This window comes from Rattus norvegicus, chromosome 3 (assembly GCF_021556685.1).
Source record: "Rattus norvegicus strain SHRSP/BbbUtx chromosome 3, alternate assembly SHRSP_T2T, whole genome shotgun sequence".
In the NCBI taxonomy this organism is placed as follows: domain Eukaryota; kingdom Metazoa; phylum Chordata; class Mammalia; order Rodentia; family Muridae; genus Rattus; species Rattus norvegicus.
In genome coordinates this window covers 97,373,302-97,391,432 of record NC_141536.1, presented here as the reverse complement: position 1 = coordinate 97,391,432, position 18,131 = coordinate 97,373,302, and the positions used below count along the sequence as shown (strand labels likewise).

The window sequence follows — 18,131 nt, the reverse complement described above, 5'->3', positions numbered from 1 at the left end:
GTAGCACAAATTTTTTTTTACCCCCTTGGTGATTTTTCAGTGGTCTTGTATTTGTAATTGTTGTGTTTGTCAAAAAAAACTTGTTAAAAAATGTACAAGTTTCCCTTTCAACAAATCCTTGACACTTACAGCAATTTTACATGCTCACATCTAATGAAGTCTTACTGCACACTTACAAGTTCCAAGTCTCTGAGCTTGGAAAAGTATTCTGTTCAGAAAACACTGAATTTATTCTAATGTTTCATGATTATCCTTGTATTATTTGATTCTATATTTTCTCAAAATACAGGCAACATTCTAGGAAAGTAGTTAATAGAGATTAGAGGGAAATGTGTTTAGAATAATCATAGTTTGCTAATAAACTCAGAAAACCAATAAAAGCTATGATGAAAATGCCATAGATACTCAAGAATTAAGTGCAGTGAATTTTGAACACAATGTAATTATACAAACTCATCATGAAACTCTGTATTTGTGTTTCATTTTTAAAGAGTAAAATACCCATTGTGCAAATATTATTAATTTTCTCTTACTTTTCAAAGTCAAGCTCCTTGTCAGTTATCTACTAGTGTGGAAGTAATATTGGAGACCTTAAAGACAAGTATGTGCTTGCATTCTATCATTACTACTTTAAGAAGTGATTTGCACAGGAAAATCAATAAGCATGACTTTAAAAAATGCTCTTTTAGTGTACTTAATAGATATATTTTACAATATATGCTAATAGTTGGTGTTTTAATCTTCCAATATCAAACGTAAAAGTAATAAAGAGAAAGTATAGAAATTAAGATGAGGAATAAGTAAATGGAGAAGGAAGAAAGGGAGGAAGAAAGGTAGCGAAAAGAAAAAGGAAGAAAGGAAGGAGAAAAGAAAGGAAGACATGATTGAGAGGCAGGGTAAGAAGGTTTCTTGAAATATTGTTGCGATTATTATATGAAACCTAGTCATTTGAAGTTCAAAGCCTGTAAATATAGGACAAAAATAATATCACTAACACCTAGAAATATATGCCATTCCAAGATATGTTTCCATGCATAAAATCAAGATTCAAGAATAGATAATACTGACAATGTATATTCAGCACCTCTGTTCTCAATATATTTAACCAACAGATTTTCTCAACATGTTGGAAAAATCTTGGTTTATCCTGTGTATTGATACACACCCAAAAAATAGAGCTGAGATAAGAATCGATTTTATGTTTGAAATATGTCAATAAATGGTCAGTCTGAAATTACAACGGTCAAAGAGCCTCTATGTCTCAGATATTCAGTGAAGAAAATTATCTTTGAATCTATACAGAAAAGGTCAATTTAAGGCTTAGAAAATATAAGGATAATATTTTCAACTAATATTTTAAAAATATACATGTTGTCTTTCAGATATACAGAGTTGTTGACCCACCATGCTACAATAAAAGAAGTCTCCCTACTAAGACACAATATACTAACACAAAAAAGGACATATTTTGAATGTAGGCTGGATAAGTTGCTAAGATTTTAATTTACATTCTGTTTCCTTAATTCTTACCAAAGTCTTATTGTTTCTATTCCAGAAGTCCTTGGTTTAACTCTCTCTCTCTCTCTCTCTCTCTCTCTCTCTCTCTCTCTCTCTCTCTCTCTCTCACCTGTCTCTCTCTCTCTCATCTGTCTCTGTCTCTGTCTATCTCATCTGTTTCTTTCTGTCAGCCCTTAGTGTTATTTACTAAATGGAAGACTCTAACCATACTGTGGTTTCTCAGTTTATTTTTCAGGGACTTTGTACCTCAAGGGAACTTGAGATCTTTCTCTTAATACCATTTTCCACTCTCTACCTGATGACTGTGGTAGGCAACCTCTCTGTAGTAGTATTGATCATCACTGATCATCATCTCCATTCTCCCATGTACTATCTGTTAGCTAATCTCTCCTTTATTGACTTCTGCCTTACTTCAGTAAATACACCCAAAATGACCATAGATCTACTAAAAGAAAATAAAACTATTTCCTTTGAAGGCTGCATGAGCCAGATTGCCTGTGTACATTTATTTGCAGGAAGTGAGATGGTACTTCTTGTAACAATGGCCTATGACCGATGTGTGGCCATCTGCAGACCACTCCATTACAGCACCATCATGGACAGACAGAAGTGCATCTGGCTCATTGTGATATCATGGATTATTGGATTTGTGCATGCCATTAATCAGATACTCTTGATTTTGGATCTACCTTTCTGTGGACCTAGAGTAATAGACAGTTTTTTCTGTGATATTCCTTTGGTGATGAAATTAGCCTGCGTGAATACTGATAATCTGGAAATCCTAATAAATGCTGAGAGTGGTGTTTTAGGAATAATTTGTTTCATTCTCTTGCTCATATCTTATACTTATATTCTATTAAGTGTTAAATTTCACTCTAAAGATGGCTCATCAAAGGCACTATCCACATGTACATCCCATATCATCGTGGTTCTGCTGTACTTTGTGCCTATCATTTTTATCTACCTTTGGCCGGTTTACATCACTTGGGTGAATAAGTTTCTAACTTTATTTTACTCAGTCATCACACCTCTCCTGAATCCAGCCATCTACACACTGAGAAATAAAGATATTAAGAATGCTGTAAAGAAGCGAATAAATCACATGTTGATTCAGAAAAATTTCTAGAGTTCTCATGTAATCAGAAATGTTCTTTCTCCACACACCTTTAGCCACGTATTGACTTGAAATTGAATCACATATTTTTATTTATTGAAGCTATAGTTGGTACGTATTAGTATATGGTTATGAAATAATTATTTGAAAGTATATTAAAGAGTCTATATCTTTAGAGTTTTACCAGTTAAAAAGAGTGATACTCTTTGTGTCTAAAGATTAGATGATAAAATTGATATTAATATGATAGTCACCACATTTTACTAAATATTACCAGTGCAATCACTAGACTATTATTAATTAGTAGATTAATAATCAGCATAATACATTAATAGAGTTTTATTTGTGTTAGTTAATCAAGCTTACACACATATATAAAACATTATGTGCTAATCCAAATTCTAATTTGCTAGAGAAAATAATAAACTCGCAAAGTCTGTATTCTACTAGAAATAAAAATTTTGAATAAATGAAATCATAATTCTGGTAGTCTCATCTCTAAACAATATATATCAGTTTTTAAGATTTGTTTAGTCATATGAATTTTGAATTTCCATTTATTTTTACAGAAAGAACAAAGTGTTCATTAATATTTGACTGTACTTCCATGAATTTATTTGCATGATCATTATTTCACTTTATGTAATGAAATCACATAGCTGTCAAGGTTTGTTAAGTAAATATTATATGCTTTTGAAAATTATATCTATATCTGTATATATAATGTTTCTGCTAGCAATTGTTTGATAATGTATGTCATTTGTGAGAAAAAGCTGTTTGTTTATATATATATATAGTTTATACCCAGACCTAAACCATGATTTCTTGAATATCTGTCCTAATATTTGTGACATAATAGCTATAATAAATCTGTAAGTTCATTTAAATTAGTTAAGTAGGCTATAAAAATAATCTAGTAAAACCATTGAATGGCTTCATCATGTCTTTCAGAAATTACAAGTGATTATGGCTCATGTCTGGCCATGTACCTTGATGGGAGAGGCTTGGCAACTTTTTCTTTTGATAGAAATGAGTTTATTGGATTTTTCTATTTATTTACATTTCAAATGTTATCCCGTTTCCCAGTTACCCCTCTATATAAACACCCTATCCCATTCCCATTCCCCCCTCTTCCTAGGTGGGGTTAGTCTCTGGATGGTCTTTTCTTCAGGAGGCTTGGCATCTTGTTCAGAATATTTTTGTTCAACTATGCTGATAGATTTAATCCTTAACAATTTTAAGTTACCATATTTCTTTTATTAGTGGTGTCTTCAACAATATCTGCAAACCTAATGCCATCTGATTACTATCCCTGGCACTTTTTTCCTCCAACTCCTATTGCTCACTCCTTATATATAGCAGTTCCTTTCTATCTTTATGTGTTTTCCATTTACTTATTTACTACTGAATTTAACAATAGCATTCTTTGTGACCATTGGTTTGTAACTATCCTTGTGGAATTGTGAACTTGTTAGAAAATCACAACCAAAAAAAAAAGAAAGAAAGAAAGAAAGAAAGGAAGAAAGAAAGAAAGAAAGAAAAAGCCCCCAATCATGTACTCACAGTTCAACAAGGAGCTCTAGGACTACATAGCCTACTCAATGATCTACAATTGACTACTGACTATTATCTGCATGGGTCCCATAACCCTGAAATCATGAATGAATTGGTGCAATGCCAACAAAATAGCATTTCACAGCTCTTCTCTCACTATTTCTAAGCTCTTAAATTCCTTCTGCCCCCTTCATCATGGCTCAAATGACCATTATTTTACAAGTGATATGAAACCTACACACTACTATTCTCACCTGTTTACATGCATATTTTAACAACAGAAGACCTTGACGTTTTCTTACTAAACTATATCATTAAACTGTGAAACTGTCTCTGTTACTCATATGATTTCTAAATATGCAAGTTTAATTAAATTTTAGCAATTCAGTGAAATTTCATCCAAGCAATGTGCTTTTCAATAAGAAACAAAACAGAGGCCAGAGATAAAGGATCTTGCTGCTAAGCTAAAGGATCTGATGTAAATCCCCAAACACTCATAGTAGTAGGAAAAATACAACTTCCACACATTGATGATTTTGTAAGCTGTGAAAATTAAGAGATTCTTTTTTGTGTCTCTGAAAGACTTTAGAATTTTGAACTGCATTGAAGCTCTAAAAGACTGTAGACTGTATTTGGACTGTGTCATTTGCATTATGATATTGCCAGAGTCTATTGCATCCAGCTCTTGGAATATGGTGCTTTAATGAAAACGTTAACCATACTCTCATCTATTTTTAACATTTGGTTTGTAGTTAGTGGAACCATTCAAAAGAATTGGGAGTTCAAGGAGGTACGTGATTAGGGGTAGCCTTTGAGCTTTCTAAGACCCATGTCATTCCTAGTTAATTCATCCTCTTCCCTGCTCTCCTTCTCCTTCTCCCTCTCCCTCTCCTTCTCCCTCTCCTCTCCCTCCCCCTCCCTCCTTCCCCCTCTCTTCGTCTCCCCCTCTCTCCCTTTCTCCTTCCTTTTCCCTCTTCTCCCTCTTCTCCCTCTCCCTCTTCTCCCTCTTCATCTCCTCCCCTCCCCCCTCTCCCTCCCCGCTCTGCCTCCCTCTCCCTCTCTCTCCATCTCTCTCTTTCTTTCTCTTTCTTTTCCTCCCCCCAACCCCACCTCATACTTATGGATGAGTTCCAAGCTCTCAGTTACTGTGCATGTGCTATGCCCACTTGTGTGCTAGAATGCTTCCTGCCATGATGGTCATGGATTCTAACCCCTTGGAACTATAGGCCCCCCAGTTAAATATTTTATTTTATACATTACCTGGTCTTGGGTGTTTTATCATGGCAAAAGAATAGTAACTAAGAAAACTAGACTAAAATGTTTTATCTAAGCATACTGTTAGCATTCTGTCTAAGCTCTGCCTCGTTGTTACCTGGCAATAGCCAGGTATGGCTAACAGTATAAAAGGGGCTGTTTGCCCCCCTCCTCACTCTCTTGTTCTTTCTTGCTTTTGCTCTTCCTTTCCTCCCCACACTCTCCCCATTACTTCTCCCCTGCCCCCACCTCTCCACATACTCATGACCAGTCTCTATGCCTCTACTTCTCTACTCTCTCTCTCTTTCTCTGCCTTTCTCTGTCTCTATTACTCTCTTAACTCCCCTCCCCATTCCCTGACAAAACTCTGTTCTGCACTATCCTGTGGCTGGTCTCTCAGCATGGGCCAGCCGAGGCATCCCCCTTTCCTTCAATACCTGACTACACCTCCATAGAACATACCCCTTCTTTCTCCCTCTCTCTCTCTCTTTTTTTGTAAACACATCACATACCATGTATGAGGTATACAGGCACACTTTAAATATTTTATATGCAGAAATCAGAACTGCTAAATTTAAATCAGATGGGAACGAAATTGACCTTCTATGGGTCATAAATTTTATCTTGTGTTATAAAATACTCATGTCCAAATGCAAGAAAGTAAGCAGTCAGAACTCAAAGCAAACCATAAAAGAGGCCAAAATGAGTTTTGGAAGACTGTGACAAACCACTTAAGTATAAAATAAAAATGAGTAATAAATGGTATATCATAGTAGTGTTTTATATTTTGGCCAAGTGTGATAAGTGATTCTTACATTTTCTTATTTTTTAAGATAGAATCTAATTAGTATTATCAGTGATTTTAATAAGTCAAAAATTCAATGAACATCAGACTTCAAAGTTAAGAAAATGTCATCATAGTCATATACTGTTCATCAAGTGGAACAGTTAATTTACCAATTATTCTATCTTGAACCTGCTAATTACTGATTCTTAGAAAAGCAATATTCATTGCAGATTGAATATTCATAGCAGACTTAAGGTCTACAGAAAGCTAACAATAAAATAGATATTAAATGCTATTTCCAGTCTTATCAATATGTTATATTCCTTTATATCAGAACCATTTGAACCTGTAGGCCCTTAGTTTTCATGTTGAGTTGAGAAGACTGAGACAGGCTGACTCTATGACAGGTTTCAACCTGGCAGAATAGGAGACTAGGCCTAGATTGAGATTTCCCAAACTGGGCAAGTCCAGACAAGTCAGTACTGGAAAAAACCTCAGGCATCTGACAGTCAATCTGAAACTCTCCCACCATCAAAAGCTGCCTGCCACCTGGTTTGAGGCAAGGGCAATGTGTCAGTAACAATTTCCAGCCCCCATTCCCAGAATGAAACACTGCAAACAATTTGAGTCTGCACTATCATTCTTGGTCAGATCATGGACCTGAACACAGTGAAAAATTGGAAAAAAAAGTAAAATGAAGACAGTGAAAAATTAGAAAAAAAATGAGCACAGCGAAAAATTGGAAAAAAAAAAGGAAAATGCCCTGTGTTCCTCACTCCTCAAAGATATTGAGAATAGAATCTATTTCTGCATAAGTAAAAAGCCCACCATTCTCCAGTCTTCTAGCACTAGATCACATCATCCTCACCATGATCTGTGTTTCTGTTCTTCATAATGTACTTTTTTATCTTTATATTTGTTCTTCAGCTCACCTACTTAAATAATTTTCAATAAAGTTTATATGTAACATTCATAATATTTATTTATAATATTTAAGTAATATTTCAAAGTAATAGGTGTAGTATTTTGATACTTCTTGCTCATTCCTTTCCAAAAAATATTATACCATAATTTTTAAAGCAATGTCTATACCATGGCTATCTCATTATAATTCAATTATTGGTTTCAATCTATAAAGCTCTAGGACTCTTTCTTATACAAGAACTGTTTTTATGATTGATAAAATTATTTAGTATTTATGCCAGAACTTTATACTGTTTTGAATATGGAAAATTTCTTTATTATATACTAAGCATTACTATGCATTGACTCGAATATATCTTATTTTAATGGGAAATACTATTATTAAATACAGCAACTTATATTGGTAAGAATAAATTGGCATAACAATTAAAGCAAGGGGTGTCTCTGACTCTGTTGTCTGCCTTAGTATGTCTTTCTCAAACTTGTGCTTGCCTTGTCTGGCTTCAGTGGGAGAGGATATTCTTAGTCCTGCTGCAACTTCATGAACCAGGACTGGTTATTACCTACTGAGGGGTGGGGAGCTTCCCCTCAGAGGGAAAGAGGATGGAAGAGGAGCCATGAGGGTGGGACTGGAAAGAGAAGAAGGAGTGGGGCTGTGATCAGGCTGTAAAGTGAATAAATAACTTCATCAGAAAAAAAGAAATCATGTGAATAATAAGAGTACATTCTACAGTCCAATTAAATGTTCAGTAAGAAGTTCTCAAGGTGTTCTGTTGCTGTTGTATTCCTGTATACAGACAAAAATATGTAGTATGCAGGTCTCACATCTCTTATAATGGTGATTTGAGCCATGGTGAAGGGGGCAGAAAGAATATAAAGCTTAAAAAGAGTGAGAAGAGCTGAGGAATGCTATTTTGTTGGCATTTTACCAATCCATTTATGATTTCAAAGCTGCCTACTATGGGGTCCACACAGATAATAGTCAGTAGTCAATTGTAGATCAATGAGTAGACTATGTAGTCCTAAACCTTGTTGCTGAAGTATGAGTATCTGACGATTTGGGGCAAGGCCAGACATTGTTTTGATTGTGACCCACTCACAAGCTCACCATTCCAAAGGGCACAGAGAACACTGTTGTCACTCACTAGGGTAAATAAGTAGAGGAAAACAAAGAAAAAAAAACATAAGTGCAGAAAGAAATGTCCTGTGTATAGGGAGAGAGCAACAGGAGTGCAAGGGAAAAGAGAGGGTAAAGATAATAATCAGATGTCATAAAGTTTGCAGATTGTGTCAAAAAAGATATGGTGATTCAAAATGGTTAAGAGTAAAATCTATCAGCACAGTTGAGTAACATTTTTCTAAATAAGACACCACAAACCTCTACCATATATAACCATCAAGATGCACCAGTCAAGAGCTATCCTTACCTTTACTCAATTGATTTCTAAAAAACATGCCACAGATATTTGAATGTTTTATTAAATAATTTGCAGCATCCTATTTAACTTATTAGAATTTACATAGAGATTGACTATAACCATTACCCTATAGATATTAGGACAGATATCTAATAAATTATAAATTACATTTCTATTTTGGTACAAACTACATTTCAGACAATTATAAACATGTATACATTTAATTTTATCCCTCAAATGATATACATTATCAAATGGTAGATAGCATGAATGATGGTAAATAAACATTATATGATCCTGAAATATAAAACAGTATTATATTATGTTTTCAAGATCATATAATGTTTACCTAGTTGGCCTTTATAGTTATGTTATTTCATCATATAAAGTAAGATAATAACCATACAAATAAACTGATGGAAGTAGAGTCAGATATTATGAATGCTTTTTTTTTCAGTAAAAGGGAAAGGGAAACATGTGGACGCTTTACACCTTCTTAGAAGGGGGAACAAAATCATCACAGGAGGAAACACAGAGACAAAATGTGGAGCAGAGTGAAGGAAAGGCCTTCCAGAGAATGGCCCACCTGGGGATCCATTTCACATACAGTCACCAAACCCAGACACTATTTGGATGCTGACCGAAGCCTGATATAGCTGTGTTCTGAGAGGTTCTGCCAGAGCCTGACAAATATAGAGGCAGATGCTCACTGCTAAGCATTAGACTCAGAACAGGGTCCTCAATGGAGGAGTTAGAGAAAAGACTGAAGGAGCTGAAGGGGTTTGCAATCCCATAGAAAGAATAACAATAACAGCCAACCAGACCCCCAACCCAGAGCTTCCAGAGACTAAAACACCAACAGAAGAATACACATGGAGCCTCCCATGTCTCCAGACGCATAAATAGCAGAGGATGGTCTTGTCAGGCATTGATGGAAGGAGAGGTTCTTGGTCCTGTGAAGACTCGATGTCCTAGTGTAGGGGAAGGGTGGGGAGGCAGGCAGGAGTGGGTGGGTAGGTGGGGAAGCACACTCATAGAAGCAAGGGGATGGGGATGAGATACAGGGTTTCTTTAGGGGAAACCAGAAAAGGGGATAATATTTGAAATGTAAATAAGGAAAATATCCAATAAAAGAAAAACTGGCATTGTGTAGAGATGAAACTATGAGCATTATGATTTATTTATCATTTTAATTTCTAAGTGGATCCAGGCTTTGCAAGTTTCTTTTTAATTTATTGGCACATAAAGATATATATGTTTTAAAAAGTAATATTGAATAAGTATTTCAAATAACATACTGTTAATAATAATCTAGCAATTAATAATCTAATGAGTAATACTAACTTAATGATTATATCACATTTATATCATTATTATCATCTAATCTTCAAACACAAAAATGTTTTTTATGTTGAAATATTACTTTTTATAACTGGTGAAACTATTGGTATTAGCTTTTAGATATACTTTCATAATAACTTTTTCATAACCCTACATTAATAGTTACAGATAGCTTAAAGAGATGAAATTATTTGATTCAATTTCAAGTCAATGTGTGGCTAAAGGGGTGTGGAAAAACAAAATTTCTGCTTACATGAAAAGTCTAAAATATTATTCTAAATTCACATGTGATTTATTAGCTTCCCTATGGCATTCTTAATATCTTTATTTCTTAGTGTATAGATGGCTGGATTCAGGAAAGGTGTAATGACTGTGTAAAACACACCTAGAAACTTGTCTACCCAAGTGATGTTGACTGGCCAAAGATAGATAAAAATGATGGGCCCAAAGAATAGCACAACCACTATGATATGGGATGTACATGTGGATAGTGCCTTTGATGAGCCATCTTTAGAATGAAGTTTAACAGTTAATAGAATATATGTATAGGATATGAGCAAGAGAATGAAACAAGTTGTTGCTAAAATGCCACTGTCAGCATTTATTAGGATTTCCAGAGTATCAGTATTCACGCAGGCTAATTTCATCACCAAAGGAATATCACAGAAAAAGCTGTCTATCACTCTAGGTCCACAGAAAGGTAGATCCAAAATCAAGAGAATCTGACTAATGGCATGCACAAATCCAATAATCCATGATATCACAACGAGCCAGATGCACTTCTGTCTGTCCATGATGGTGCTGTAATGGAGTGGTCTGCAGATGGCCACACATCGGTCATAGGCCATTGTTACAAGAAGTACCATCTCACTTCCTCCAAAGAAATGTACACAGAGGATCTGACTCATACAGCCCCCAAAGGAAATGGTTTTATTTTCTTTTAGTAGATCTATGGCCAGTTTGGGTGTATTTACTGAAGAAAGGCAGAAATCTACAAATGAGAGATTAGCTAACAGAAAGTACATGGGAGAATGGAGATGATGATCAATGATTATCAATATCACTACAAAGAGGTTGCCTACTATTGTCATCAGGTAGAGGGTGGAAAACGGTAGTAAGAGGAAGATCTCAAGTTCCCTTGTGGTACAAAGTCCCTGAAAAATAAACTGAGAAACCCCAGTATGGTTAGAGTCTTCCATTTAGTAAATAACACTATGGACCTGCAGAAAGAGACAGACTAGAGACAGGGAGAAAGCAACAGACAGATGAGAGAGAGAGAGAGAGAGAGAGAGAGAGAGAGAGAGAGAGAGAGAGAGAGAGAGAGAGAGAGAGAGAGAGAATTGAAGCAAGTGTCCTGGAAAAAAAGCACTAACTTTTTTGCTAAGAGTCAAGGAAACAGAAATAATGCAAATTGAAATCTTAGCAACTTAACCAACTGAAGTTTAAAGCATCTCTTTTTCTGTGTGTTTGTATATTGTATATATTTGTATATTGTGCTGGGAAAGTTCCTTAATATAGAATGATGGCTCAACAGTTTCACACATCTGAAAGACAATAAGCATAGTTTCAAAATTAGTATGCTGTTGAAAATATTAGTAGAAAATATTCTTATACTTTCTTGGTCTTAAATCTACCTTATGGAATATACATGGAATCAGAGATATTTTTCTTCAGTGAACATGTGAGACATAGTTAAACCTCTGGGCCATCATATTTTCAGTATGAAAATTTATTGTCACATTTCAAACATTAACTTAAAATTCCAGTTGTAGATATACTTTGGGCTGCATATCAATACAAAATACAAACTGAGTTTCCTCTAATGAGTTGAGAAAATGTGTTGGTCAAATAAATTGAGAACCCACGTTCTGAAGACACACTGTCAGCATTATCTTTTCTTGAACTTTGTACTTATACAGGGAAGCATATCTTTGAACAACATATATTTCTTGGGCTGGGGGATATTACTTTTTATCTTATACTGTCTGACTTTCAATACTAAATGGTTAGATTTCATGTACTAGTTTCAACAATAATTTCAAAAGCGTCTCAATCTTTTCTTTCTTTTGTTTCTCCTTTCTTCCTTCTTTGACTTTCTCCATTTATTTATTCCTCATTTTTATTCCTGAACTTTTTAGTTATTATTTTTAGAATTGAAATCAGAAGATTAAAACATCAATCTATTAGCAGATATTGTATAATTTCTCTTGTAAGTACTTTTAAAAACATATTTTATTGAAAATTTTTTGTTCACTTTCTTGTGCAAATCACTTCAATAAAGTAGTTGAGATGGAATGCAAACACACAGCTGTCTCTAAAGCCTCCAATATTACTTCCACACTAGTAGATAAGTGATAAGGAGCTTGACTTTGCGAAGTAAAAGAAAATTAATGATATTTTCACAAATGGGTACTTTACTCTTTAAAGATGAAACACAAATACAGAGTTTCCTGATGAGTTTTTTATAATTTCATTGTGTTCAAAATTCAGTGTACTTAACTCTTAAATGTCTGTGTCATTTTCCTCACAGCGTTCATTGATTTTTGTGAGTTAGTAGTGAACTATGACTATTCTAAACAATCTACTTTCATCACCCTCTAATTTTTATTACGTACTTTGCTCAGAGTATATTGCCTATATTTTGAGAAAATACAGAATCCAATAATACAAAGATAATCAGATAACATTAAAGTAAGTTTAGTGTCCTGAGGACAATACTTCTCCAAGCTGAGAAACTTGGGACTTGTAAGAGTACAGTAAGAAATCATTAGACTTGAGCATGTAAAATTGCTTTAAGTGTCAAAAAATCTCAAGGATTTTTTTTGGAAAACTTGTATAATATCTTTTCAAGCACAACAATTACCAATACATGACCCACTGTAAAACCATTAAAGAGGCTAAACAATTGTGATACTAAAACAAATGAATGGACTTTAAATGAGTAGCTGCAATGAAATACAACAGGCATTTTATGATGTACTCACATTACAGGAATCAGCTCGTAAACAGTTCCTTCCTTTTGACTCATGTTTCCTCTGATTCTTCCTTGAACCTGAAGCTATTTCATTGTCACTTCTGCTGTGACCAGTTTTGACAAGTGTTTCACCTAAGAGTGGCTTATATACACTGACAACAGTTATATCTGTCTTGGAAAGGTTCCCATTCTCATATTAAACAGGATCGAGCAGTTGGAAAGGCATTTGCTTTCATAGTCCTTGGGGATCCCTAGCTTCCAACTTTTATTCAAGAAGTTAGTAATAAACAAAGTAAATCCCTTTCACTTTTATAATATTTAGTAATTTTGCATTAGTATTTTGCATGTTTTGAAAACATACATGTTCTAATGTGATTCCTATGGACCAGTGAATTGCTATAGCACGTAAAGTCACTAGCTGCCAAGCCTGCTGATCTAAGTCAATTCCCGTTCACACACACACACACACACACACACACACACACACACACACACTGGAATATTAAGAGAGAGAATCTTGTTCACACATACTTTTGAACAATGATCTCAACAGCTGGAAATAGCATCAGCACCATTTTTTTCTTCCTGATTATCTTTTTTAAACTTAATGATCAGTCCATAGCATGCCTATAGCTCACACAAATAGTTTTAATATAATTTCTACAGTTTATATTTCTTTTAAAATTCATTTTATGGAGACTACTAGATCACCGTTTTGTTCTGATTTACATAAAACTAGTGAAATTGAATTCTACTACTTTACATAGACACTGAATGCGCATTAAAAGCATCTCATATCTTATCTAATCTTTTCACTATGCAGCACTACTTTATTAATTATCCTCATTTTTGTACAGTAATTCTCCAGATTAACTACATAGTCCTGAAGTTTAGAGGCCCCAACCAAATTTTTCGTGCAGTTTTCTACTGATAATTATATTTCTATTATGTTCCGTTTATCCAAATTTTTAAAAGTCTGTATATAACTGAGAGTATACAATATTTCTCTATGTATATTTATACATATGTATATATGTGTGTTTCTTCTTATAACATCATACAGTCCACTTCAATATTAGCATTATATTCTTCTTTTTTCATTGGTTCTAACTGCAATTTAAAGAAGTCGGTCCTGAGAAAAAATATTGTTGACCAAGAACTAGAGAGTCCAAGAAATGCAAAATCAGAAATCACAGAGTCACTTATTTAGTTCATTGGTTTGAAGAAAGGAGTGACTTCAAAATCACCTGTTGATACAAAAATGACAAGTCATACCCCATGAGAGTAAGGTATATCCCTTTTGATCCCAACACTTTGTTCTTAGATCAAAACATGAGAGTTAGAGATAAGTGGATTGAGATATAAGAAAGTGAAGTGTAAACATGAGTAACACAAGAAGAAATGGGAAATAGCAGGGTAAAGTGGCTCATGTCTTTATGCATAATGGTGAGGCAGGGGACTCATAGGTTCAAGGCCTTCCTCGCCTACAAAATGACCCTTTTAGGGTTAATACTTGAATAGTAAAGACAGAAAACTATTAACACATCATATTGAGGAAAGAAAACGAGCTGTGTTCCAGAAGCAGATTTTTTGTGTTTTGTTTTATTCACTTTGACGCTCAAGGACATATTTATTTCTCCCATGCCTTCTCTTCCATGAGTTTTCCCACACAAGTGACAATAATTTCTGTTATATTTCACATTAATGCTTTACTTGACAAACTGAACATTTGCCTGCTTTATCTAGTGTGTGTGGTTATTTGTTCATTTGTTCATTTTGTTTGCTTGTTTTCTTTTGCACAAGTTGCAGTGCAGGTCAGATACATATATTAATATTATTTACAACATTTAAATATTAACTCAGTATTATAGACACGGACTTATTATCAGTGCATTTTAAAGGAAGTATATATAGAGAAGTAAAATATAATCACTGCTAATGTCAATACATAATACACTAAAATATTTTTCTGCAAGAGACAATATGTTTACCATATTATCTCATTTAAACGTCTCAAAAATACCAGTGCTTTACTTTTAGATCCATTTTAAACATGGCACACTGTATTTAAGAGAGGTGAAGTGTCAGAGTTAATCTTGTATCTGTAGATAAAAATATAGTAATTCATACCCATAATTATCCAACTATGTTCTCAAAGGGCAGCCCATTAAATGTATGCTATGAATTTTCTAAAGAGGTCCATCAACCAAATTTTATATTATTTCTACTTTCCTTATACTTTTAGTATAATGCCTTCTTTTTTGTTGTTTCCTTTTTGGTTATTGTTGCTTTTGTTTTTAAATCTAAATATTTTGTGTGCTGCCAGGTGGGTGGTGCCAACATTGGAAGATCATGAATTTAAGGTCATTTTGGGACAAGTAGTGAGTTGGAGGCCAGCTTTGGTTACAGAAGAGCCTGTCTCATCTTTGCTATAGCAACACCGACAGATCAGTGTCTTGCTCAGCTATCGTTAGAGAAGTTTCTTCTGAAAGTAGATGGAAACAATCACAGAGGGACACATCAGGACAATTCACAGACAGGTTGAGACATTGGGATGCTAAGTTCAAAGTTGGAAGTCTTCATCAACCTGCTTTCTTCATGGCTTGGGAATGTATGTGAGAGATGAGGCAAAACAATTGTAAGAAGCAAAGAGATGTATGGTAGCAATGAAACAGTGATTTTTAAACATAATAGAGCTGATACACTATGAACTCACAGAGACTGTGACAGCACATATGGAGTCTACATGTTTTTAATCTGCAAGGGGTTCTTGTGCTGCATGGAGTAAGTGGGTAGGAACTCACATCCCTAACCAAGAAACTGACACCAATGTAAGTCTGTTCCAAAGGAAAAAGTACTTTATTTTATTCCAAAGGAGTCTCATTGGGTATATATAAAGAGGAAATCTAAGTGTGGCTTCATGTCCAGTCTTAGTTGGCCAAGACAAAATGAATTAATGTTGTGTTTGTAAATTTCTTGTCTCAAATTCCTTTGGGCAATTTTTGTCTTACTGATATTGTTTATTTTTTTTATAAACTACAGTTCCTGATTTTTGTTATATTTTATATTTATATTTCTTTTTCTTTTAAACTGGAATTTCTTTTCCTTTTTTTGATTTTTATTTGTTTGTGTGTTTTTGCCTGTTTTCTAAAGGACAAATTTGTAATTGGTTTGTTACGGAGGGTGGAAAAGATCTGGGAGGAGTTAAGGTCAAAGAAACCATGATCAGATTAAAGTGAAGGATAAAATAATATTAAAAATGAAAGAAAAACATTTGCAAGCAAACAAACAAACAAATAATTCAGACCCTTAATGTTTCTGCACATTCCAATCAGTCCTTTAGCTCCAACTTTTGATTGTTAAATCTATCATCAACATATTTCTTTCTTTCAAACATATTTTTCTTTCTACAAATATTATTAGAGACAAGATAATCCAATTTCTCCATATCCTATGCAGGAATCACTTTAAATTTTATTTTTATTGATATCATTGTAGAATTTAATCTTCTTTGTCATCGTCTTATTCCTATATATTTCTACCTCTGGCTTTTTGGCACCTACAGTTGTGTGCTCTCTTTTTATCACCAAAGAAATTTTATTTCCTCAGAATGTGAGAAGAATCATGCTATATTTGCAGTCAACCTTAATTTTGAAAGAAAGTAACAAAATTTCAGCTATTAATTGGCTAATTACACAATTGCTTCCAACATTAAGACAAAGGAGGGATACTATATGTAACAAAATAACAGAAAAAAATGCAAAGTCTATAAGATACTGTAAGATATAGAAAATAATAAACATATATGATATATACATTTTCTTAAACATCAACATTTTATAATATATTTCAAGCCATGAATAAAATGAGAAATCAAATCACAATAATAAAGATATGTCAGTTATGAAACTATCAATTCCAAAGTTTTAATCCATTGATTACCATTAAAATTTGTAGAATGTAGTGGTTATGTAATGAAATAATACAAAATGAACAACATGAAATTTGTAGAAATAGATACTGAGTGACAAAGCAAACTATAGCATAACTAGTTTAGAATTTGCCACAAACCTTGATGCCTTTGTCTCTGGAGTGCAGGAATTAGAAGAGTGTGCACAATGTCTAGATCTAAACTTTCTGTAATTTTTTTCACAAGATTTACTCTTTTACAATTATTCACTCATCATTATGCCAATGGCACCCAGGTAAAATGGATACTATCCACAATAAAATAACCTATAATATGACTGGGAGTAGTGGTCATTATCTTCTTCATTATTGATTTTATATAGGAACTGTCATCCACAAATATTGTTTTGCCAAGAGTCAGTTTTTTTTCAGATGCAAAATAAAATAATAGGCAAATTAACCATGCTACTTGATGAGCAGTAACTATGTGACCAAGAACAAAATTCATTAACATTAAAATCTTATGTTTGTTGAATTGTTTGACTTATTAATATTATTGATGATACCTGTTTGCTATCAATGTAAATATGTTAATACTTGATACTGAAAGACCCCCGGAGCGGGGAAACCCACGCTCAAGTCTCAGGATGACACGACCCCCCAAGAACTCACGTGAGACCGTCCTTGCTGTAATCACACGAGGTTTATTAACGGGAACCAGTGCACTGGGGATGAGACTCGTATCCCACCCAGGGGCAGTGGAGTTCGACCCCGAAAGGCTGGGAGAAAGGGTATTTAAGGGGAGAAACCACAACCTGAGGGGGCAGGGATGGTGTCATTGGAAAGTGTCGAGAATACTAATGAAAAATCACAAGGAGGAGCTTCCTGTTTCTCAAGATTGTTAAACTTTATGATCCATCAGTTCCTGGGAGGAGCTTCCTGTTTCTCAAGATTATTCTCTAACTTTTAATCTAACTTTATGATCAGTTAGTACAGGTAGAGGGCAGGGTCTGGAATTTGAGGTATTTTGGCTTCTTAGGGGTGAGGTTGCATTTTTTTTAAACTTCTGACCTTTTGGCTGTATTTTTTTATTCTTTCAATACTCAGCTAAAATAAAAAGTAAGCCAACATTGAATCCTTAACTATTCATTTAATAATATTGTATACCTAAGTGGGTTTTAAGGTCTTCCAAAATCATTACTAAACATCAGATAAACACATTTTGCATATCCATGAAGTTTTTCTTTGTGTTATCAAAACAAAGTTATTGACTATAATATATATTTTTAATTGTTTTATTTATTTACATCCTAAATGTTGCCCCTCTTCCTGGTTCCT

General features: G+C 34.2%; 1 protein-coding gene and 1 pseudogene across 1 annotated transcript; one reads left to right on the top strand and one right to left on the bottom strand.

The window, feature by feature from the left end:
• Positions 2,271–2,743, top strand: Or4k38-ps1 (olfactory receptor family 4 subfamily K member 38, pseudogene 1; annotated as a pseudogene).
• Positions 10,192–11,109, bottom strand: Or4k37 (olfactory receptor family 4 subfamily K member 37). The gene is given in 1 exon segment (NM_001000368.1): positions 10,192–11,109. A coding segment is annotated over 1 exon segment (918 nt).
• Positions 11,110–18,131: the final 7,022 nt, after the last annotated feature.